The sequence below is a fragment of the Rhinolophus sinicus genome, chromosome 3 (assembly GCF_057876585.1).
Source record: "Rhinolophus sinicus isolate RSI-liver-muscle chromosome 3, RSI-T2T, whole genome shotgun sequence".
NCBI lineage: Eukaryota > Metazoa > Chordata > Mammalia > Chiroptera > Rhinolophidae > Rhinolophus > Rhinolophus sinicus.
The window spans coordinates 42,123,880-42,149,479 of record NC_142503.1 but is presented as its reverse complement, the minus strand read 5'-3'; the positions used below and the strand labels follow the sequence as shown (position 1 = coordinate 42,149,479).

Genomic DNA, 25,600 nt, shown 5'->3' with positions numbered 1-25,600 from the left:
GAACAAAGCAATAGTGAAACTAAACTCATGGGCATGATTATTCTTCAATGAGCTGAGGCTCCCCAGGAAGGCAGGGAAAATAAACCCAAGGCGACCTGTGATCAGTACTAAAACTGCTCAGTGCCTTTGATGGCCATGGGTGTAGTTGTCACTACCCCATTCCTACAAAGAAATCTATTTTGACACAGCAATTCCACTGTTTAGATGGATACCACAATTTATATACTGTGTTTAATTAATTTGACTATTTCACTGTATTTGGTGAAATAAATATGCTCTTATTATTTATTTATTCTTCACAATGTGTTCCTATGTAAGACAAACGTGTTTGGCTCTGTAAGGGACAAGGCAGTTAGGGAGGCAGCCCCACTGTGTGGGGTGAAGGTAACAGTCTGAGGCGTGCTGCGAAGAGAAAGGGGGAAACTCATAGGAGATACGAAGAGATATTCTGATGAGGCCTGTCAGAAAATAAGTGACTATGAGCAGCAAGAGGACAACTCAGACGGGAATATGACCATTTTAAATTGGAGGGAAAACTACTTTAAAAAATTAACTTAATCAAGTCGTTATTAAGGAAAAATTTCAGTAGATGCTGTCACCATTGAAGAAAACATTCTCACCAAATCTGTTAACTCCCTGAGCCATTCTCTCCTATAACATGCATTAGACTAGATGGCAATTACCTGTTCAAAAATCTGTTGTCACCACTCAGTGGAAAATTCAATAAGGAAAAGACCTCATCTTATTCCTTTCCATGGTCTTACCATTTAGTGCACTGCCTAATATAGAGAGAAGTTATTTCATAAATGTCTCATGAATGAATGAATGAATGAATGATATAATAACAAATAGCTACCATTTATGGAACACCTGCTACATGTCATATCTGATGCCAGCATATGAGGTTGGACAATTAATTTCGCAAACTCATCCTAGAAAAAGTGCTACAAACCTCATTGCTGAATATCAGTACGGTCACCTTTGAAGTACTCTCCTTGGGAATCTATGCACTGACTCCAGAGCCTAGTCCACCCTTCAAAGCAATTTGGGAACTCTTTTTCTAGAATGGCCATCAGAGCTATCATTACATTACCCTTGATGTCCTGAATGTCATCAAAATGTCTTCCTTTCAATATTTCCTTTATCTTCGGGTAAAGAAACAAGTCACTGGGGGCCAGATCAGGTGAGTAGGGAGGGTGTTCCAATACAGTTATTTGTTTCCTGGCTAAAACCTCCCTCACAGACAGTGCCGTGTGAGCTGGTGCATTGTCGTGATGCAAGAGCCATGAATTGTTGGCAAAAAGTTCAGGTCATTTTCGTCTAACTTTTTCACGCAGCCTTTTCAGCACTTCCAAATAGTAAACTTGGTTAACTGTCCAGTTGGTACAAATTCATAATGAATAATTCCTATGATATCAAAAAAGGTTAGCAACATTGTTGCAACAAGTTCATGAACTTAACTGTCAGACCTCGTACATATTAATAACTCAAGGTATGTGCATTAAGGACATAGTGGAGTAAGTCTTGGGCTGAAGGCTGATTTTAACCCATTATTAATAATACCCAACTTAATTAAGCTAATAAAAAGACACCAAAGTTATAGGCTACAAACTTTGACTGGTTGTTAAAGGCGAATCAAGTTTGAAAAGGGTCAATGAGGAAAGTTAAAAAAAAAATCATACTTCAGTGAACTCTGATTAGAGACAATTACAATGAAAATCAGTATCTTTACCATGGCTATGTTAGTCAACCATTTTCACTAAGATGAAAGAGAAAAACAGAGTGACTATTGGAATAGTGATACCTAGACTGAGATAGGGATGGGGAAGAGTGATAGAGCACCAATGACTAAATGTCACAGACCTAAGAACCTTGATTTTAAAAAGATTAATGAAAAAGTGCTTTTAAATGAATGTGAATATAGTTATCAGATAACAGTTTTCACGTATATTATTTTATATTAGTTTTGTATATAATAAGTGGCTTCTGGAATATAAAATGCTTATTTTTTTGTTTATATATTTTATTTTCATTTGTTTCATATTTGTCAGCTTATTTCATATGGATTCATAAGTAGCCATGCTATAACTACCAATTACTTATTGGCACTGGGCTAATATAATACTGTCTTTTAGGACGCTAGATGTCTTGTTAGGCATTAGTATAAAAATTCCAAAGATACAAGCTAGAATGAAGCCATTACTATTACTATAATAGTAATATAAACAATGATCAAACCTTAGAACCAAGCACGTTACCTGACACAGAGTAAGTGATCAATAACTTTCTCTTAAATGAATGAAAAACAGGATGTCCTCAAAAGCATATTATGTTCGGAGACCCTCTGTCAAGTTGGTACTATGCAGCAAAACAGTCATAGAAAAAAAGAAATGTAAATATACAAGTGACTGGAAAAAGAAGAACCTAACCTAGAAAAGCTGTTACATGGCTTGTACTCTTCGCAGTATTCATTTCAAGGACAAAGTCAGCATGTGTGCTGTAGCCGAGTAGTTTGGCCACTTTGGCCCGAAGTGGGAGTAGCTGTTGCAGAATCGTGGTGTTTTCCTAGTAATAAACAACAAAAAATAATAATTAGCTAGCTCTAAAACTTTAAAATAGTTACTACATGTATTTTTAGGTTGGTGAGACGTCAAATATTTTTAGACCATCTCAACTTCTAGTAAATTATTTCAATGCTACAGAATTTCTTTTTTTTTTTTTTTAATTCATGATCCAATTGTATTTCTGAAATAACTGACTTTTTAAACCTCAGGAGCTAGGTATGAGGTCTTAATAAAATTTTAGGTACTGTAAACTTAGAGTAAAAATGTATTCTTAAAGACGATAGTGATTCCGCATTTAGTTTCATTGACAGGACTACATCAAATATTGATACCTAAATATTTTTTACATTGTGGTAACATAGTCTTCTTCTTTTAATTAATTTATTTTGTGGTCACATATTCATAACACAAAATTTGCCACTTCAGAAAAACCCAGAAAATAACAAGTGTTGACGAGGATGTGGAGAATTTGAAATCTTTGTGCATTGCGAATGGGAACGTAAATTGCTGCAGCTACTGTGGAAACAGTCCTCAAAAAAAAAAAGTTAAGCAGAGAATTACCAAATGATCCAGCAATTCCACTTCTGGTTACATATCCCAAAAAAGAAGAAGCAAGGACTCAAACAGATATTTGTACATTTGTGTTCACTGCAACATTATGTTAGTAACAGCCAAACGGTGGAAGCAACCCAAATATTCACCAATGGATAAACAAAATGGGAGAACAATGACTTAGTGTGTCATGCGTATGGAGTTTCAGTTGGGAAAGATGAAAACGCCTGGAGACGCATGGTGGCAATGTTTGTACAACAATGTGAATATGCTTAATGCCACAAAACTCTACACTTAAAAATGTTTCAGAGATTTTTCTTAAATTATTACAAACATTTTTCTGTATTTTATTTGTGTTCAAGATGCAAATAATGATATTGCTTTATAGTTTTTTTAAACAATAAAAGGAAAGGTAAATAAATGTCAAGGGCACCCGGATGGCTCAGATGGTTAGAGCTCGAGCTCTAAACAACAGGGTTGCCAGTTCAATTCCCACATGGGCCAGTGAGCTGCGCCCTCCACAACTAGATTGAAGACAATGAGCTGCCGGTGAGCTTCCAGAAGGGCAACCGGAGGGCTCAGTTGATTAGAGCGCAAACTCTCAACAACAAGGTTGCCAGATCAGTTCCTACATGGGATAGTGGGCTACACCCCCTGCAACTAAAGATTGAAAACAGCAACTGGACTTGGAGCTGAGCTGCTCGCTCCACAACCAGACTGAAGGACACGAGTTGGAGCTGATGGGCCCTGGGGAAGCTCACTGTTCCCCAATAAAAAAACTGAAAAAAACAAAAATAAAAAATAAATGTCAAAGAAAAACTTCTCCCAATGATTAAATCAGCAAATTATTTATAGACCTCTTTCTAAGGAACATCACACATCGAAGTCAGACTACCTGGGTTCAAAATTTGTCTCCACCATTTACCAGTTGTCTGACAGTTGGCAAGTCCCTTAACCTTTCTAAGCCTCAGTTTTCTCATCTGTAAGATATGGATAATAAAAGTAGCTAAGTCATAGGGCGATTCAAATGAAAATGTATGTAAAGAGCACAGAAAAGTGCTTGGTACAAGAGCAAACACTACGTAATTATCTGTTATAATTATTATTACTTTAAAATTAGAATGGAAACATGGATAAGAGAAAACACATAGTATAATTCTCCAAGGTCTAAAATTAACTAGGTTGTGTTTGTCGTTTACCTTTTTCAGTTTCCTCAGACCTTCTCTCCAGACTACCAATTTTCTCCCAATATCTATTCCCCTATTCTTCCTTCTACTACTAGAATTCTCTGAGTTTCTGCCGGACACATGGTCACCTGACTACTTTCCCCAGACTTCCTTGAATCTAGTTGTGGCTAGATGATACACAATGGGACAGTGGAATGTTAATGAGGTGATGAGTGAAATTTCTGGGTCATCTCTTTATAGATGCTTGTCTTGCTAGCTGTATTGAAGATGACAACAATGACCCTAGAAGCCACATAACTAAGGATGGCAGAAATGTCCTCCAGCTCTGGACCATTCACCTCCAGCTCTAGACCATTCACCTTTTTAAAAAAAATTGTGGTTAAACACATATACCATAAAATATACCATTTTCACTATTTTTAAGTGTACAATTCAGTGGCACTAATTATATTCACATTGTTGTACAACCATTACCACAATCTGTTTCCAAAACTTTTCCAACACCCCAAACAGAAACTTGGTAACCATTAAGCAATAATTCCCCAGTCTTCCCACCACCTGGCAGATATTTATCCTCTCTGAAGAGGTATTTTTATCTTATTTGAGTCACTGTGCTTTTGGTTAGTACAGTAACTTTTGTATAGTTGCATAATCTATACCCTAATATCCACAGAGACTGATAGCAATAAGGCGCTGTTATGACAAAAATGAAAAATATAAAGAAATGGAAAGTGAGGATGCAGACATTGCAGGCTGGGAAGCTGGTAATCCTCATTGTATCATGGATAACAGTTAAAACTGCTGCTTGCCATAACTAGGAGAGCAGGCCAGTTACCTACTGAGTCTTAGCTGTAGGGGAATTCTTTGGGAAAACTAATAATGTTTGGTGTATATTTGTTGGCATTTGTTGCTTTTAGAAAGGTTACATGACAGAGATAAACACAAGTGAGAATTGATCAGTTTGCAAAGATGGAAGGAAAAGAATTCCGCTAAGAGAGGTTCTGCTTAAGGATGGACCACAATCTGGGGCTTCGGATGCCTGGAAAAGCCAATTGCCCTGTAATCCTAACATCAGGAGAAAGGACTGTGACTCAGAGTTATTGAACTGCAGAAATTTGAGAATCATGCCTTTCTCCTCAAGCCAACTGTTTCAGAGGGCCCCAAAGTGGACTCCAGCTAGTATATAAGATTTCGTAGGTTTAAAAACTATGACCAAAAGGAATCTTTGCATACAGTTATTTTAACATGAGGCTGATGGAAGCAAACAGACAAGAAACCTACTAAGGTTTCAATGGGATTTTATTACCAAAGATATAAGCCTGGCTTACAAAAGCTTATGATTGTTTGATTCCTAAAGCAACCCTCAGGCTTCAAACTGACATCAGCAGGAATCTGCTTCCTGGATATGGTCATGGAGGGTAATGGACAGGAAAGAATTCCCTGCAGGCAAAACCAGGGGCCATGGAGTATAATTGTTAAAGAAATTCCTGCCAGAAAGGAGACTTAGTAAGTACAATGGGCTAGCCAAGGAACTTCACCAAGTGGAATCCTCATAATTCCTGCCAAGCTGTTTCTGAAAATCGGTATGGGCGTGCTACATTTCCCATTCTTTCTTTTTCCAAATGGGAATTTTCAGTGTGGTTATTCTGTTCCTATTCTACCACTGGGTGTGTGTGTTGGGGGTGAGAGGGCCAGACAACTTGTCTTCCCTTTCATACGTTTCATGAGAAGCAACAACTGGGGCGGACTTTGTTATCACTCAGAGAGCCTAGTCCTAGAGGCAGTAACTGGTTGGGATATGACACATGGTGAATGGATTTGACATGGGGTTAACAAGGTGCCCATGGTGACTTGGATAGCCAGAAAGACAGACCGCGGGGCAGCTGGGTAGTTGATTTTTAAAATCCATTTCTAATTTTTACTTTTTTCCTCTTACAAATAGAATCCACTCAGTTGAGCATATGGCTGTCAAATAAAGACTACATTTCCCAGTCTCCCCTGCGGTTAGATATGGCTCTATGATGGAATTTGGGTCAATGGGATGTGAACGGATTTGATGTATGTCATTTCCAGGTCATCCTAAGTGCTTGCTTTGTTCTATATTTTCCCTCTTCCCAACAGGCTGGGAAATGGTGACAACTGAAATGCCCTTGAAAGTCACTTGCTGAGGAAAGAGAGATGGCCCACCAGCCGTGGACTGTTGACTTGGGAGAAGAATACAACTTTCAGTTTATTTAATCCAGACTACTTTTATTAGAATAGCTTCGCCAATGGCCATACCACGCAGGTTGCCAATGAGCAAGCAAAAAGCTAAATCTTGTAGGTGTGAGGAATTAGGAAGCATGATGCTCACACAAATAGGAATATTAGTCTCTGAGCTGACTTCAACATTGGTAAACAAAACAAACCCTTTTCTTAAAATCTTCCATAAAAACAACAACAAAAAGGCAAACATTTATAGTACCTCTTTACACCTTGTATTAAAAGCCATTTCCAACTTCCTTCTGGTTTCAGGGATACAACATTTCTTCATGACAGGAAAATAGTGTGGATATTTTAAGGTAATTTTATACTTGTCATCGACTGTCTTTTCTAAACTTTCAATGAAGTCATCAGGAAGAGCACCTGCAAAAAATCATTTTCTCACACATCAAATTTTCCAACTCATTATTGGTTAATTTAGCATTGACGTGGTGTCTTGAAGAACTCCAGAAATTTTGTGAAGTAAAATTCCAGTAAAATAATGAAAATTCTCACAATATCATTTTGATGTTATTGGAATGGGGTGGTGTTAGAGAACAGGGGGCTTAGGAGATGGTGATTCAAATTATAAATAGGCTTCAGTGCACTTGTGCAGATGGCGTTAGGATGAAGAACAGGCAGAAAAGCAAGCCAAGCAAAACCCAGAACAGAATAAGAAGAGACTAGTTTACTTACACTATACAGGACCTTGTGAAGCAAAAAAATTTTCAGTGCACCAAAGGCTGTTAAACAGCATAAATTATCAAGAAAGATTATGAAATCTCCTCAGGACTGTATCTAGAAACAGTACATACTCTTATTGGCCTAAAATCTACGCATGGTTTGGTTGTCTTTTCTGTGGAAGGGACAGTGGGTTATGTAGAAGGCACAGTATCACTTTTTCAAAGAATTCTTTTAACTTTGATTTGACAAACTATAAGGTGAATTATTTGCCTAAATTATCTAATTTAATCTAGAAAAAAAATAACAAAATTTTACCAAGTTCAGCCTTGGAAAACACAAGGAAGGTATCATCCTCATTGAGGTTTTTGTTAAAGTCTATACATAGCTTACTCATTCTTTTCTTCATTGCTTTGATTTCCTGAAACAAAGACAGAAATACAGGACATTAACAGTAAAATGAAACTTCCATACTTATCATCATCAGTCAAATAAGTTTCACTTTTATATGAAGATTGACTTCTGTACCCAACCCTCAGGAAATACTTTCGTAGAGATGTGCTTGATAAAATACTTTTCTGCAGTCTTCTGTGTTGTGTCCATGAGTATCTGTATGTAATATGTACAAAAAGGCAATCCAGGAGATATGTTAGAAATTGTTGTAAATGTGCAAGAACTAAGTAAATTTACGAGGTATAGTCAAAGCAGAAACTAGTACACAGCTCACCCACAATAAATAGTTGCTGAGTGGATGAATGAATCTAGTGCCCATTAATATTAACAACTAGCATATTTCCTATCTTTTCCAATTCAAAATTTTAATTTAGTAAACCAGTACTTGGCGCTGAAGTAAGTCAAGAGATAAGAACTGAGTAATCAATTCTATGGCTACTTTGGGAAAAGTTATGTCTGAGTTTTGTAGAACGTTTGCAAACAAAGGTGACTCATGAGCCCTAACATTTGTATAAAAAGTATTAGGTGGGACATCAAAGGAAGCAATAGAAGGAAACCAGAAGAAAAAAACAGGAAATAACTTTATTAATCTGTCTCACTCTTCTAAAAATGCAAGATAATGAAATTTATATAAACCACACTGGTTCTCAAAGTGTGGCCCTGAGCAGAAGCATCATCATCACCTGGGAATTTGTTAGAAATCCAAATTCTTGAGACACACCAAATCTACCAAAACACAAGCTTTCAGAGGTAGGTCCCTCTAATCAGAGTTCTAACAAGCCCTCCAGGTAATTCTGAAGGCCACTAAGTTTGAGACTGCTGACTTAACACATATTTAGTGCCATTTGCAAATGTTCTGGTTGTCTCCCCAAGTTCTCTCTCACTTCCTCCCCACTCTGCAGGACTCATGTGGTTGGAGCGGGACCCGATCTGAAGTTCCAAGGATGCGACCTCTGCACCAGTTGGGTAATCCCATCCGCGCTGCAGTAGCGACTGGTTCAGATGACCCAGGCCTGGCATTCCTCTGACTAAAGGGGGACTCAGGATTAGGCATAGGATTCAATCTGGGCTATTAAGACATGAGGGGAGGCTTGATGAGGGTTACTCTATGTGCTTCTGGATGGTGGGGTTTTTAGATTTGCAGCCATTTTAGAAATAAAAGGTAGCCCCCTTTGGATAGTAGTAACACTGAAGAAGGCAGAGTAGAGAAATAGAAAAGTCGCCACTGAGCATCTGGACCAAACTAACCCCTGAAGCCCAAATACCTCTGGACCTCCCAGCTACACAAGCAAATAAATCGCTTTTACTGTTTCAGCAGTGTTGTTAGCTGCAACCAAACACATTTTAACTAACACAGTGTTTGTGCCCCAAACAGAACTGATTAACCAAAGGGCAAGTCAGATAAGACAGATCAGTTATATTTCTCCTGTAACTAGGATCAAGAGGATAGAAGATGTTCAAAGAGCATTTAGGTGGGAGAAAGGTGCCATATCTCAGTGGTGCCTTCAGGTATAGCTGCCATGCTGACATCACTTGGTTTGGATTTCTTTCTAACTTGTGTCTAGTTTTACTGCCTAGAAGAATCGCCTGGAAATAAATCATGGGTTGTTTTTTTCCTTTCCAAAAGAATAAAGTTAATTCTGCAGCCGAGTTTATTTCTGAAACCAGAAGATCTGACGGGCGTTATACAAAAGAAAAGTTTGAGAAGCACTTTGAAGCAGCTAGTCTCTCTGCCCACAAGGGGCATGCATACTTGTATATTAACCATAGGGCACTCCATTCCAAAGTGCCGGCTTAAAAATTCTCCATCATAAGGATTTTATTACCAGTGCCCTATCTCTGTAAGACCATGGGAATGAGAATCCAAATGAACTATGAAGACCTGGAACTAGCTATCAGAGAACAAAACAAAGCAGAGAAAACAAGCCCAGAATACATGGAACAAATAAAAATTGGAAACAATTAAAGAACAATTCAGTTATCAGTTGTTCGTCACTGACCATGACGTTAATAAGAGTTGTAGAATTTATTACCATTGACTATCAAATACATTGTAAATGGATTTGCATTATGCGTTATTTCCCATAATACACGTTTCCCTAGTTCCAGTTTTTTGTTGTATTTTGTTTTATTTATTCTTTTTTGTTCCAATAAGAAAAGGAAACATAAACTCACATTTTGTACTTCTGCTGGAAGATGGAGCCCATTCCTTTTTCCCATTTTAATTGACTTTTCCAAGTATCGTCTGGCTTCAGGCTTTATCTTTCCTAGATCACAGGTTTCCTGAAATTAAAGAGTGTGACAACCATTTCTGTTACAACAGTGCTTGGGTCAATTATAAACCATGAGGCCAAAGCAAATCTATTCATCATCTTAGTTGGGCCATGAAGCACATAGGTGATTATGAAGCAGATCCTTTTGAAGACCTAATTTCTCTACGCTTTAGTGAGCTTCTGTTCATTTAAAACAGAAAAATTAAACACATAAAAAGCTAAGCAGATTTACCTTGCTTTGCCTCAGAATCAAGAGTGCCTGTACCATTTGCAAGTGTGATAACAGAAACATTTGCATAATCTCATTCTGAGCATTCTCTATGACCAAGTGGTCTTTTTCACAAAACATATTCCTTATCATCAATCACCTGAATTTAATTTTCTATTATTTGCTACCCTGGTTCCATTTCAAAGGTAGGAATAAAAATAAAGAGCAAATTCTACACAAATGGAGAGTAGGACTCTTTTGCCAACATACCAAAAAAAGGACAGCTGGATAAAACCCCAGGAAAAGGCTTCCAACACTTTAAAAATACCTTATTGTCATTTGGCAAGAGAGATCAAGGGATTACAGCATGCTGTGTACGTACAGGTATCTGGGGAAAATGAGTCAGCACTGCACACAGAGGAGGAAAGCTGGATAGTACTGCTGAACCTGCAAGGGGCAACTCAAACAGCACTCACTCCAAATAAAGAAGGGCCCTGGGGGAAAACGGAAAATTCCCCTAGCCACAGCAAGGTACAAAAACACCAGACAGTTCTTCAAAACAGGTGGCAGAATATATAGACCATGTTTTCCTGAAAATAAGACCTATCCGGATAATCAGCTCTAATGCATCATTTGGAGCAAAAATTAATGTAAGACCCGGTCTTATTTTACTATAATATCTTATAACATAACATAACATAACATAATATAATATAATATATAATACCAGGTCTTGTATTAATTTTTGCTCCAAAAGACGCATTAGAGCTGATTGTCTGGCTAGGTCTTATTTTTGGGGAAACACAGTACATGGCATACCTGGATGGCTGGTCAGTTGGGGTGCCTGGCAGGAAATGGACTCTGGACAGACTCGGCAGGTGTAATGGATTTGGTTGAGTCAATGAAGGCCTTCTGTCTCTAGAGCCTGAGAGACCTCTCAGCCTTAGAGACCTACCAATAGCTGCACTCTCTCCCCATGAAAGATCTGGGCTGTCCATCCCTGAGCTTTAGATTTTCCCAACTAATTATATCTTTAAAAGAACTGTGCTTAGCTCTAGAGCCTGCATTTGATTGTCACAAGGCTCTTGCTGCAATAGTTCTGTAATGTTTTTACATTTTTATTGCAGCAGATAAATAGTTGTATTCTAACTGAGGGTACTACTTAATACAACAATCTGTATCTCACTTTGCCGATCAATAAAAAATTTTATGTCACAGTAGTAAAATACTTGTTGTGCATACATTACTCACACTTTCCTCTGAGTTTATGCTCAGTGGAGGCAGAGAGCAGTCAGACTCTTTTTTCCATAATAACCTTCTTTAATGTCCTTGGAGAATTTCTGAGCATGCTGGCAAGACTGGAGTTGGAACACTCCCTAGCTGGTATTGGCACAGACTGGGATCCCAGCAGCCACAGGTGTCTGCAATGGGAAGAACTCAGAATCGCTCGGGAGATAACTGGGCTAGGGGCTGGTTCCCTCAGGGATGGCCAGCAGTTCAAATTACAGTGCTCATGTAGATGTGATAAACCCCATGCTTTAAAAAAAAAAAAAAATGTATTGGGGAATATTGGGGAAGAGTGTGTTTCTGCAGGGCCCATCAGCTCCAAGTCGCTGTCCTTCAACCTAGTTGTGGAGGTTGCAGCTCAGCTCCAAGTCCAGTGGCTGTTTTCAATCTTAGTTGCAGGGGGCACAGCCCACCATCCCATGAGGGAATTGAACTGGCAACCTGGTTGTTAAGAGTTCATGCTCTAACCAGCTGAGCCATCTGGTAGCCCCTCCAGCAGCTCAGAGGCAGCTTGGAGGCAGCTCATTGTCTTTAATCTAGTTGTGGAGGGTGCAGCTCACTGGCCCATGTGGGAATCGAACCGGCAACCCTGTTGTTAAGAGCTCAGGCTCTAAGCAACTGAGCCATCTGGGCGCCCCTAACCTGGCTTTAACAGCGCCAGGAAGTCTGTCCTGAGGTGTGGGCCATGGCAACAGGAGTCTGTAGACAGTACAAGACTGGAAGTTGTAAGGTTGAAGAGAACGTAGGCAGTAGCTATGTATAGCAGGGGGAGAAGGAAAAAATCCCCAGTGAAAGGGGCCTGGCAAGAGCTGGGTAAGTTGTGAAGGACCCAAGTGAGCAGGCTGAGATACAGAGCAGAGGGACTTCCCAAGCAGGGCAGTGACCAAGATAGGAGCTAGGCACACCACTGGACAGCAGTGTGTGTACCTGGGTTCTCGGGGTTCACCAGTCACATTTAGCTCTGGGCTAAGGACAGAGGCTCATAGCAAGTCTCACCAGCAAATGTAAGCAGAATTCTTACTCTACACTCTGCTTGATCAAGATTGGCTCTTGTAGTAGGGGGGCCTGGACTTGCCATATCTGGGAATAGCAAGGCTGCTACTTCAGAAAGCCTAGAAGTATACGCAGCATAGTAAACTCCAAATTCATGGTCTAGATTAGGTAAAACCACATACTCACCAAGTAGTTAATATAAGTATAAACACGTAGAAGAAGGATGTTCTGAGATCAATCAGCCCTGAATTAGGTCCTATTAAAATGATTAATTATCTGTACCAAAATATGTGACTTACCACAAAAATGACACATAACAAAAATCTGACTCAATTATAACCAGACATCCTTTGCCAGTCAGACTCTGAGGTCTCGGAAACCTGCAGAGGTCTCTGGTAGGAGTAAGGTGCTTGTAAAATGTGCTTCTTTAGCACATTTCTGGCCCAGAGCTGATCACAGTATAATAATATTCTCCCTTATGCTAGCCAGCCAGCGTCAGAATTACACACTGCTCAAAGATTTTCTAAGAGGGAATTAGCCAACACTTCTAGACTGCTCTGCTGTGGTTGCATCTTCCTTTCTAAACAAGAATTTAATACCCTTGAATCTGAACCAGGTCTCAGGCCTTTCATGGGTGAAGTTTCTCCTCTTTAGGAGTGGGGACGGGGCGGGAGGGGCTAAAGTTCTCTGAAGAAATTTTCAAATTTATATAATCTGACAGCAGGGCTCTTTTTACATCTCTGTGGTGACAAGATTTAGTTTCCGCTCTAACTTCCTCCTGCAACGAAAAGCTTTTATATAAATGTGTGAATGCACACACATACTCTTACACACATATGCTTATATTTTGCATTTTAATTTTACAAGAAAACTGAGGGTCAATGATTCTCCTAAGATCACACAGCTATTAGTGGTGAAAGTGGGGACAAATAAATTCTTCATATTCTTAGTTTTGTTCTTTGCCCGACATGCCATACTACTACATTACCATCCTTAATTCATTATCATTCTTTAGAATTTCATAATAAAAAAAATGAAAAATTTTCTCAATTTCCCCCAAACCTTCCCCACTGTCTTTCCCATGACCTTGCCGTTTTCTCCACAAGACCTCCACATTCTCAGTTGCTAACTTCAGTGGGATTTTCTGCATTGTCCACACAAAGTAGAAATTGCAATGTTGTTAAAAGAACTCTGAGGATTAAGCTAGTATGTTCCACTGAATATCATTTAGAAAAACTGATTCATAAACTTCAAATATGCTAAAGAAATATAAGGCAAAAGACTATGATAATCCAGATCCTATTGCAATAACTAAAACAGAAGTATAATTTGTTCAATTAAATGTTATTTTTGCAGTTTTTTTCCTGTTTGTTTTTTTCAACCAGTTACATTTACTGTTAAGTTTCTGTCCTATTGTACAGAGGACATCCTTGGGAGGCTGTGGACATTCTGGACAGAAAGGCTGCCAAAAGGCCTGCGTGCTAACTACAAACTCAATATGCCATCGTAAAATGTGCTGCTTTTGTGTGGGCCACAGGCAACGTGAGGACAGAGGGGGGAACCACACTGCATGAAGACACATTTGAATTGGGCCTAGTTCAGTTCCATTCAACATACATTTACTGAGCTCCTATTCGTGCCAGGCAGCAGGGAAACAAGGTGAATATCCTAGGGGTGCTTTACGTCACACGAAGGGAAAAAAAGACACATGAGCAGATAATGTCAGTATCATGTAGTGAGTGAACAGAGAGGTAAGTACTTGGGAAGCACCAAAGAGGGGTGCCTGTCTAGTGGGGAAACTAAGGCAAGGTAGTTGATGCTTTATATGGGATCCCTCGGCTTTTAAGAGCTTGACAAAGGTGCAAGTTTCAGTAGTATTGGCTATGACCAATGACTAGACTCAATACATTTCAAAATAAAAAAGGCTTGCTAAGCGACAGGAATTATCATTAATTACCATGCCGAATTTTGGACATAGTTTCCTTCCTCTCCCCTTCCCCTTTTCCTTTCCTTTCCCTTCCTCCCTCCCTTCCTTATTTCCCTCCTTTTTTCCCTTCCATCCTCCCTTCCCCCCACTCCTTTTTTTGCCATACTTTTAAGGTACTGATTCTTGTACTTTATTTTGGTACTAGGTCTCCATGGCTAGTAGCGTACATCACAATACTTAGTCCTGTGACCTATTCATTTATACAGTAACATTAAAACTTTTCTGTTTAAATCACTAAATGGCTAAGATGAATTGCAAGACCAAAGCCCACAGCTCTGAAAAAATATAATTATAATAGATAACCACATGTCTCAATTTAGCCTGCATAATTCAGACTCTACTTCACTACCATGTTTCCCGAAAATAAGACCTAGCCAGACAATCAGCTGTAATGCGTCTTCTGGAGCAAAAATTAATATAAGACCCGGTCTTATTTTACTATAAGACCAGGTATAACATAATATAATAATATAATATAACATAATACCCAGTCATATTTTAATATAACATAAGACTGGGTCTTATATAATATAAAACCGGGTCTTACATTAATTTTTTGCTCCAAAAGACACGTTAGAGCTGATTGGCTGGCTAGGTCTTATTTTTGGGGAAACAGGGTAATAAATTCCTCTTCTGTACTTATTACTTAGCAGGCCACTGGAATAAAATATTATATACCTGGATTGTTTTGACATGAAGATACTGTATTTTTCCCACCAATGGATGGAAAGAGTGTCTATAAAACCTTTTTTATCTTTGCTGGATTTTAGGTAATAATTGAGAAACCTTTGTCAGGACTGTGAAATGAGATTTACCATTTATTAAAGTGCCCAATTCTAGAAGAAAACTAATACTGATAGTTATAGATTAAAAAAAAATACTGCCTATATTAGACTTATTGGGGGAATTAGTCCATAAGTTATATAAATATCTAACCACTATGCTGTACACCAGAAACTAATATTATATTGAATGTCAACTGTAATTAGAAAAAAAAATTTAAAAACACTGCCTAAATAAACATAATTATTTGTCAAGGAAGGTACTTAAAGATAACTAAATCCAACAAATAAGCTCCAATACATAAACAACACAAAAGTTATTTTTTATTGTTCTGATGTAGCCTGAACAGACATTGTAAAAACCCCTAATGACGTCCCCACAATAAACCCACAGGGATGAGGGTAATCAATCCATTAGAAAGTGGAAAAATTACGGAACCAAAGCTAAAACTACTATAAATCATTACAATAAAAACCTGAAGCTGACCAGCCCAAACAAATACACAAATCTGATGAATGTGCTGATGTTTACTATCAGGTCACTATGCTGTGCTAGTCTACTGTACAGGAAGCAATTTGTCCCGAAATTTAGTGGGCTAAGTCTGCAATACATAGAAAATTTAAAAGTATAACAAAGAAATCGAAAGTGACAAATCTCCCATATCTTGATGACATTGATAAGAATCAGAGAAGGCAGAATAGTAACAAAACATTACACTCTATTAATAACATGAAAATTGAAATACCTTTACTTTTTGAGGATAGAAAATCCCAAATGAGAACTAGAAGTCAGGATGAAAACAGAGTAATCAAAGACAATTAGAAAATCTGAGGAAAGTTTTAAAATATATATATACTACTAGAATAGAAATTAGATTATTTTGGGATGAAATGAAAATAGGAGACTATAAAGGCCATGATTTTAATCAAACAGAACAATAACTGGGGTCAAAAAGAAAAAAGGAAACAATTTGACTAATAAAGAATAATCATAAAGTTATTTCATGTTATTTTTGTAGTCCCAAAGATCAACAATACTGAATCACATAGATGATTATAGATCATAGGGTGAAAAATGCTTGTCTGACATGAGAGAATAGACAGCATATATTCTTATATGTCTAAATAAAATCTTGATTACATAGTCTATAGTGAGTTACAAATAAAACATTTGAAATAACACTGCTTTTTATTTCAACTCTTGTCAAAATTTGCTAAAAGGAACAGAAGTTTTGAGGTTTTGCATAATAAAAATGCAAAATAAAACAAAAATGCCTAGGATTATAAAAAATTGGTTATTTTCCAAACAAATTGCTGAAATAAAAATTCAAAGCAAAGATATAATGATAATGCTAGAAAGCAAGTCAACATTGGTGATAAAAAGATCAAAAACACTCAGCACAGACCCACTTACAACATTCATTATCCATGATTTCTGTGAGTCCTGAAAAATGTAAGGATAAAAACAGGAATGACTCTGGTGTGTACAATCAACAACCTGTCATCAATATCATAGCCAAAACTACACAATATTTATAGATAAACAACTCAATTCCATTTGCTTCTAGTTAATCTAATCTAATATAAACCTTGTAATATACTGAAAATTCAAAGAGGTTTTTACATTTAACCATCAAATTCATGATGGCTAAAAAGCCTTAGATTTATGATGTTCTTTTACAGCTGGTCTTTAATTTTTTTTTTTTTTTAAAGATTTTATTGGGGAAGGGGAACAGGACTTTATTGGGGAACAGTGTGTACTTCCAGGATTTTTTGTTTGTTTGTTTTCCAAGTCAAGTTGTTGTCCTTTCAGTCTTAGTTGTGGATAGCGCAGCTCAGCTCCAGGTCTAGTTGCTGTTGCTAGTTGCAGGGGGCACAGTCCACCATCCCTTGCGGGACTCGAGGAATGGAACTGGCAACTTTGTGGTTGAGAGCCCGCCCTCCAACTGAGCCATCTGGGAGCTCAGCTCAAGGTGTCATGTTCAATCTTAGTTGCAGGGGGCAGAGCCCACCATCCCTTGCGGGACTTGAGCAGTTGAACCAGCAACCTTGTGGTTGAGAGCCCACTGGCCCATGTGGGAATCGAACTGGCAGCCTTTGGAGTTAGGAGCATGGAGCTCCAACCACCTGAGCCACCGGGCCGGCCCCTGGTCTTTAATTTTAAGAGAATGTAAATAGCAACGAAACAGAAGCCTAAGTGGTATCATACAACATCGTATAATACTATGCTATGCCCATCATTATAATAATTAGAAACAATACCCAAGAGCATTCAAATGATTTGTATTTTTGGTCAAAAGTTTCTACTTTATTATTATAGATTGCTTTCCTTTTAAAGTGATTTATAACACCATTTACCTGTAAGTGGGAAATTCTCAGAAATATATCTTCTCTCATGCTCATCTCGATATCAAAACGAGAAAGTCTTTCGTCTGCTTCTGTACTCGCTGCCCGTACTTGTTTGTCAGACGAGACATGCTGGGGAAAGTCTAGCATGGTTCGTTCCACTGTTAACAGAGCAAAAAACTATAAGGACTCATCAAATCAGTATTAACATTAATACCTTCTATCTAGAAGAATGATTACTCTGATAAAAGTTTTTCATTTTATAACGTTCTTTAACGGTTCCTAAGGAACAGCATGTAATGCAGGACTTAGCTTTCCCAGTGGTAGTATTCGGAACAATAGGTTGTGCACTGAACACACGTTAAAGGATGTCAGGGTGTAATTTATGAACTAGGAATGTAGAAAGGTAAAGATATAGTTCTTATAGTGAGGCATTTTATAATCTGGGGCGGGAGGGACAGGGAAGAGTACATAAAAAGATAAAAAAACTGTACAGGACAGAGCAGATTCATTGTCAAATGAAGGGATAGTGATTCAAAGGCAACAATAACAAGGGCTGGGGCACTGGGTGATGCCTTAAGGAGAAGGCTAGACCATAGAGGATGGGTGGCAAGAGGAAGAGCTCAGTAGGAGCTTGGAGAAGTAGACATTGCAAGCCTGGGGAGCAGCAGAGACAATGTTTAAGAAACAAGAGGTACAGCATAGGGAATAGAGTCAATGGAATTGAAATCGATATATATGATGTCAGAGGGGCAACAGATTGGGGGGGGGATATCATCACTTTGGGAGGGGTGAAATGTCTAACTATTACACTGTTTTGCACACCTGAAACTAAAAAAAAATTAAGAAAGAAACAAGCAGACGAATTTAGTGGGATGGGGTTTATTTAGAAGTTCTTAACATTTACTACAGACTTCTTAGAGAATTTAATAGAAGTTATAGACCCTCGCTCAATGCAAACATTCATATAAACATAAAAAGTTCCATGCAATTTCAGGAGATTCCCAGAAAGCTCAGTGGACATATCCAGTAAGCATCTGAACACTGGGGCTATCCCTGTGAAATGATGGTGGTAATGTGGTCTACTCTAATTTTCACACATGAGGTGGACAATTAACTTGTTGCAATTATGTTGCTCACCTTTTTTGGTATCAGTGGTATTATTCATCATGAATTTGTACCAACTGGACAAACAATTAACCAAGTTGACTATTCGGAAGTGCTGAAAAGGCTGCATGAAAAAGTTAGATGTCCTGAACTTTTCGCCAACAAATTCATGGCTCTTGCATCACGACAATGCACCAGCTCACACGGCACTGCCTGTGAGGACTTTTTAGCCAGTAAAAACACCCTCCCTACTCACCTGATCTTGCCCCCAATGACTTGTTTCTTTACCCAAAGATAAAGGAAATATTGAAAGGAAGACATTTGGATGACATTCAGGACATCAAGGGTAATGCGACAACAGCTCTGATGGCCATTCCAGAAAAAGAGTTCCAAAATTGCTTTCAAAGGTGGACTAGGTGCTGATCTCAGTGCATAACTTCCCAAGGGGAGTACTTTGAAGGTGACCGTAGTGATGAGGCATGTAGCACTTTTTCTAGGATGAGTTCACAAACTTAATTGTCCAACCTGGTGTTAAAGTTGAAGGTTGGGTTTTTCATACATTTGTATTTTGACTTTAATTGGGCAAAAATCTGATGTCAGTGAAACCTATACTATAGAAAAAAGTAAGGATGGGTTACAGTGATGGTTGTGGTTATGTGTGACAATGAATACATTTTTGCTTTGTAATCTTTAGTACTTTGAAGGTATTATAAATAGGTAAAATTTACTCACATAATATATGGTAGACAGTAGAGCTATACTTTATATACCAAGAAATTGTACAGTTAAACAAGCTACCTCACTCATATCAGTCCTCTTTATTGTTACAAATAAAGGTACAAAAAATTGCCACAAATATTTGAATAAATTCATAATGTGTGTTTTAAAAAATTAGTCAATTATTCTTTTAGGATTTGATTTAGTATATAATTTTATGTCCCTTAATTACAGAAAGAATGGAACAGATTTAAAATTGAATCTATACAGCACTTAAGTGATATAATTAACTATATAGTAATAATTTCTTTTTACTTTTTAAAATGAACTCAAAAAGATTATTAAGAAGCAATAAAAATTGCACAAGAACTTAAATGAGCAGCATAAAATGTAGGAGCCTAAAATTAGAAACGTATTCTTAAACAAACAATAATAATGAAAACCATTTCCTTCCTTACTTTGCCACAAAGACCTGGAACCAGACTCATGCAGTCACTGCCAAACTATAAACAGTGCCGATGCCCAGGACCTGACACAAAACGAATGGGATTTTAATAGCTATTGCTAGAGGCAGAATGAAGTCGAGAACATACACAGATAAGAGAAAGTCAGTCTTTAAAAATGTATTCCTAGTAGGATTAACCCACAAAGACAAATTTATGGGAGAGCAAGAACAGATATCACAAAAGTAAAATTATATTTAAAAGCTGTATTATTAGAGAAAAAGCAGAATTTAAAATAATTCTTTAAGAATATTTCTTTTCCCCCACTGATTTTTATACCGTGTTTCCCCAAAAATAAGACCTAGCCGGACAGTCAGCTCTAATGTGTCTTTTTGGAGCAAAAATTAATATAAGACCCGGTATTTACATTACATTATATTATTACATTACATTACATTACATTACATTACATTACATTACATTACATTACATTACATTATATTATGTCATATTGACTGGGTCTTATAGTAAAATAAGACTGGGTCTTAAATTAATTTTTGCTCCAAAAGACGCATTAGAGCTGATTGTCCGGCTAGGTCTTATTTTGGGGGAAACACGGTATCTGTTAAATGTGTAAGTTACTAGGCTAACATACCTTCCTGGCCATAAGTGAGTGAAAGACGTATCTGAACCCAGGACAAACCCCATACAGGGTGGGAGATGTATATGAAATTGTCTGCCGGGAAAGCTCTGCTTAATGGGGACCAACCCTTTGTGCCTAATGGTACCAATCAGATCCTTTTTATTTAGGAGTTTAAACTCAAGGCTTGTAGCAAGATTTAGTGGCCATTAATGAGAATGAAGCAGTTGGTAGATAGTAGAGTCAGAAACTGAAACATAACTGCAGAGGTCAGAGAAAGTAGCCAAGTCCCCATTATGGTGGGACACAGGGTAGGAAACTCTTGGTGTTCAGGGATTGTTGAGGGTAAAGAGATGACCAGGTCACTAGGGCTGTGGAGGATTCTGGACGACCTTCCAAATTCCAGAAGACATATAAATGTTTATGATATCCAGTTCTACAGATACAGTACTACTATATTGTGAAGCCTGGATACACCACCACGTTGTTCAGCCATAAATGTCCTACAAAATACATTCAACCCTTAAAGGTCACTAGTATGAATTTTTATTTCATATAACTCAAAGGGTTTATACTTATATTATAAAAATAATGTATTTTAAGTGTAGAATATATGTAAATAGAGAATAGCATAAAGAGAAAAATAATAATCAACCTTAAACCCACCATCCAAGATATTAACCATTATTCAAATTTGTGTATTTTCTTCTGGTTTTCTATGTCCTTTCTTTCTATGTCATTAAATACTACTCCTAAACATGATTTTAATGGCTACACAGTGTAACAGAGGGTGAATGTATTATAATTTATTGAGCCATCCTATGGGTGGCCACCTGCTTTTGCTATGATAGAGTACATAAATTTATACATGATTTTTTTTCTGTATCTGATTATTTACTTAGATTAAATGCCTAAATGGGGAATTTCTGGATTCGGGTATGAACTTCTTAAAAGTTTTGATATATATTGTCAAAATGCTCTCCAGATAGTGGGTGTAATAAGAGTGTACATTTTATAGCACCTTTGCCAATGTAATAAAAAAATTTATTAGGTAATTCAATTCTAAGCAATTAATTAATCATTATGTAAAAATCAATGTCTTGTGAAATTGGAAAACAAATTGCCAAGACATAAAGCATAAAATGGTTTAGAATGTCCACAAAATGAAATATTGATGTGATTTTGCATCCTACTCACCTATATATTTCACTTCTACATCGGCCAGTGCCTGCAAACAGTTCTCGTAAGTTACTTCCTCAAGGTCAAGCATTGCAATAGCATCGTACACCTGTTTGGTGTGCACAATGAGCTCCTCAGTTCTTGTTTTAATTTGCTCTGGTGAAAGATCCCATCTTAAAACGTTTCTGCCAGCCGCAGTATAGGAAGACATTGCCTGAAGAGGAGACATCACTTCTCTTCCTAGCGTCATTCTGAATAAAATCCTGCAACCACCAACTCTGAAAAGAATCAGAAAAAGAATAAAATTTAGACATTTTTGTTGGTCCAAAGTCAATACACAAATGGGCGTTATCTAATTAGATTTTAAATTAAAAAGAAGTTTTTAAATAAAATTGAGTACATTTTTTTCAGGTGAACACATATGCACAAAATTAACTGTTCTTGTGTGTTCATTTTTTCTTGAATACTTATAGATTTAATAGAATTTGTACTTCCTAAACAATGAATTGTTTATATAATTAAATCATCAGAAAAATAAGTTTAGGTGTCAAAAAACAATTGTCCTTTATAAATTAAATCAGTAATCTTTTTTATTTAAATGTTTTTCCTGTGCTAATGTCCACCTACTATGTATGTAGACTCAACAAAGTTTTGGTATTCAACAAGGAAACATTTAAAAAGTTCTCTTTTTACGTTGAACACCAATTAAAATTTTTTTCCACCAAAATTTCACGTAATTCTAGAATGGGAATTTGAATTTAAGACTTGGAAAATAAACTCTGGTATAGCTATGACATTATCCTAACAGAAAAAAGAAATTAAGAATAATGATACCAATCCTTCACCCTCTTAAACAGTGAAACTAATAGTTGATGCCACACATCTATCTACCTACACTTATGTGTGTTCATGTATATAGATAATTTTAGAGCTTATAAATAAAAATGCTATAATAGATAACACTGATTATGTGTTTGGGCACTGTACTAAATGCTTTCCATTTATTAACTCAGTTCTTATAAGGACCCTATGAGGCAGACAGATACTGTGGTTATTCTTATATTACCAAAGAGGAAACTAAAACACAGAGAACTTAAGTAACCTGCCCAAGGTCACATAGCTAGTTATATGGTAGAAGCCACGATTAAAAGCCAGGTGGTACAGATCCAGATTCCACACTCTAAACCACTATGCTAAACTTCATTTCTATTATCTGACAAGAACCCTAAACAACCTTATGAGGTAGGTAGGACATTATTCCCTTTTAATAGATGATGCAATTGAGGCTCAGAGAGACTAAGTGACATGTTTAAGGTCATTTGCTCCACAAATCTTTTTTTTTTTTTTTTTTAGGAGGGCGCAGCTCACTGTGTCCCATGCGGGGATCAAACTGGCAACCTTGTTGTTAAGAGCACCGCACTCTAACCAACTGAGCTAACTGGCTATCCTCAGTGCCACAAATCTTTATGAGCATGTACTGTGTCTGGTCACTGTGATAGGCACCGAAGACAAAAGGCAAATCGACTGGGACCCTGCTATTACAATATAGTGGAGAATACAAATTGATAAACAGGAAATTACACTGTATTGAGATGAGTGCTCTGATAGGGGTAAATTGAGGGAACGCTGAAAGACCACAGAAGGAACTTTTCTAGGAAGATTTTCCAGAGGAGCAATGAGCAAGCCAAGATCTGGACAATGTACAGAAACTATCCAAAGGCCAAAGGCCATAAAGAGAGAGAAGTCGGAAAGTTTGAGTAGGAAGTACTGAATGCACAGCCTTGGGAATCATTAAAGAGTTCAACCTTATTCTAAAGGCGACGAGAGAGCCATGAAAGGGTTTTATTCAGGTCAGAGATGAGATAAAACATGCATTTTAGAAAAATCACTCAAATTATAGTGAGTTGAAAAGTTTGGAAAAGAGAGATAATTCTAGAGGGAAGCTATTACTGTAATTGGGGTATAAGATAATGGCACACTGTACTAGGAAACAGGGGGAATTGGAGTGACTTCAAAGATATTCAGAGGTAGAATCAATATGAGTTGGTACTACTGAATGGATGTGTGGGGGAGGTGAGGGAGTCGAGGAGGATGCCCAGGCTTCTGTCTTAGAACTGGATGGATAGATGGTGGTGCCATCACTAAAGTAGGGAATGGAGTTAGAAGGGGGAGGAGGAGGCTTGGGGAGAAACAGAGAAATTCAATTTTGGACATGCCAAGTGGCTGTGGCACATATAAGTGGAATTCATTATTATTAAGTGGTAATTGAAGTTCCAGGGGTGGTTGACGTGGCCCTGGGGACTCTGTAGAGTGAGAACAGAAGAACTGGGCTCTAACTCTAGTTTAACCACTGACGTAGAAGGAAAATCAGGCCAGGCTGGGTCTAGGAGACTGTGAAAAGCAAGCACTGAAAAAAGGAGGGTGTGAATAACAGTACAATGTTGTAAAAATCTCAAGAAAGATGGAAAAGTCTCTGTTGAATATAGCAACCAGAATGTCTTTGTTGACTTTAGCAAGAGCGGTGTCAGTGGGGAGGTGGGGGGGAAGTCAGATTACTATGATCGAGGGGTACTAAGGTAAAGAACTGGAGAGAGTGCACTTAAGCAACTCTCTAGAGTTGGGTGAAAACAAGGAGAGCTAACTCTGAGTAGCTGGAAGAGGCTGGCGATAGAAGGGATGTGTTTCTAAGATAGGGGAGACCTAAATATTGACAGCCTAACTGTCTCTCCACATTAACTGATATCTCATATGTGAAACATACTGGTCAATGGTTACACTCAAGCCTGACAGACTGTTTTCTAATATATTTTCACATTTCTCCTTCAACTAGTTGAGTTATACATTCACCAAGGGTCAAGTTTCACTTGCTCAAAAACCTGTTTATGCCTATTATACTTGGTTTCATGTAATTTAACTGATTCAATGTATGCAAAAAAGAATGACTTGTTGTTTAGGTAAACTGTTATGTAAACACTTTTAAAAAGACAGTTGCTAAAAAGCCAACCTAAAAAAACTGCTATTATAGAAGTTTGAGAAAAGAATTGTGAAGATTAAGAAGATTTCTGACTTTAGATTACTTGTCTTCATGTGTAATCTTGTTCTACTTTAAAGAACTGAAATGGGAAATAAAAAATGATGCATTGTAGGTGTAGTTTATGCAAGGACAGTGAGGAACACCATTCAAATGATTCAGACTTGACAAAAAGTCCTTAGCCTTACACCAACCTATTTGAGAATGAACATACATTTTTGTTTTGTTTGAATACATTATTTAAGCAACCTATCATTTTTTATGATTCTACTTGAAACCATTTTTTTTCAACTAATTATTAAATGACATATAGAGCAAGATCCTAATGGAGGTGGGAACAAATGGCATGTAAAACATGAGCAGAGTAATTTGTTTCGGCTAGGAAGAGAGACTACAATATCAGTAATATCAACAAAACAGGTAAAATGGGAGTAGTTAAGTTAGAGTAAAAAAGTGAGATGTCTCAATTTAAGAATTCAAAGGTTAATAAGCAGTCTGACAACATCCAGGTTATCTTCCTGAAAGTGGATGGTTGATATAAACAAGTTGAAGAGTGCAAAGAGCTGACAACCTAGAATAGATAAACTGTCCCCCTTGAACACTGGAGTCAGCAGCTTGATAGTTAGGCCTGAGAGTAGAAAAGAAGACTGAACCAGGAACCAAATTCTTCAAAGAATGGAGGGGACCAACCGGGTGGTTGGGAGAGGGCAATACGGGCAGGGCACAGAATGGTAAAACCAGATTGAGTCTTGGAGGTGTTTTTATACACTGGTGCATAAGTATTGGTTTGGGAGAATAACTCCCAAGGTAGGAGCTGGGGAACAAAGAAGGTGTGGATCTTTCCTCCTTACTTTGTGGTATGGAATGTGGAAGAAAAGGGATGTAGGGGAAACACTTTCGTTAAAGTTGAGGGAATTTCAGTAAAGGTT

The 25,600-nt window shown here is 37.6% G+C and overlaps 1 protein-coding gene across 7 annotated transcripts in view; it reads right to left on the bottom strand.

Annotated features, from left to right (window-relative positions):
• Positions 1-25,600, bottom strand: part of NLN (neurolysin) — a 90,307-nt gene that overhangs the window by 30,402 nt on the left and 34,305 nt on the right. For 4 of the 7 annotated variants that reach the window (XM_019743911.3, XM_019743902.3, XM_074328889.2 and 1 more), the window contains exons 2-9: positions 21,659-21,918; positions 17,567-17,715; positions 16,623-16,652; positions 15,955-15,990; positions 9,854-9,961; positions 7,544-7,646; positions 6,768-6,928; positions 2,430-2,565 (exon numbers count right to left, since the gene is read on the bottom strand). In XM_019743911.3, coding sequence (XP_019599470.3) covers positions 2,430-2,565; positions 6,768-6,928; positions 7,544-7,646; positions 9,854-9,961; positions 15,955-15,990; positions 16,623-16,652; positions 17,567-17,715; positions 21,659-21,918 — 983 coding nt within the window. The remainder of the gene's footprint in view (positions 1-2,429; positions 2,566-6,767; positions 6,929-7,543; positions 7,647-9,853; positions 9,962-15,954; positions 15,991-16,622; positions 16,653-17,566; positions 17,716-21,658; positions 21,919-25,600) is intronic. The other 3 variants (XM_074328892.2, XM_074328894.2, XM_074328890.2) reach the window with 1 other exon arrangement.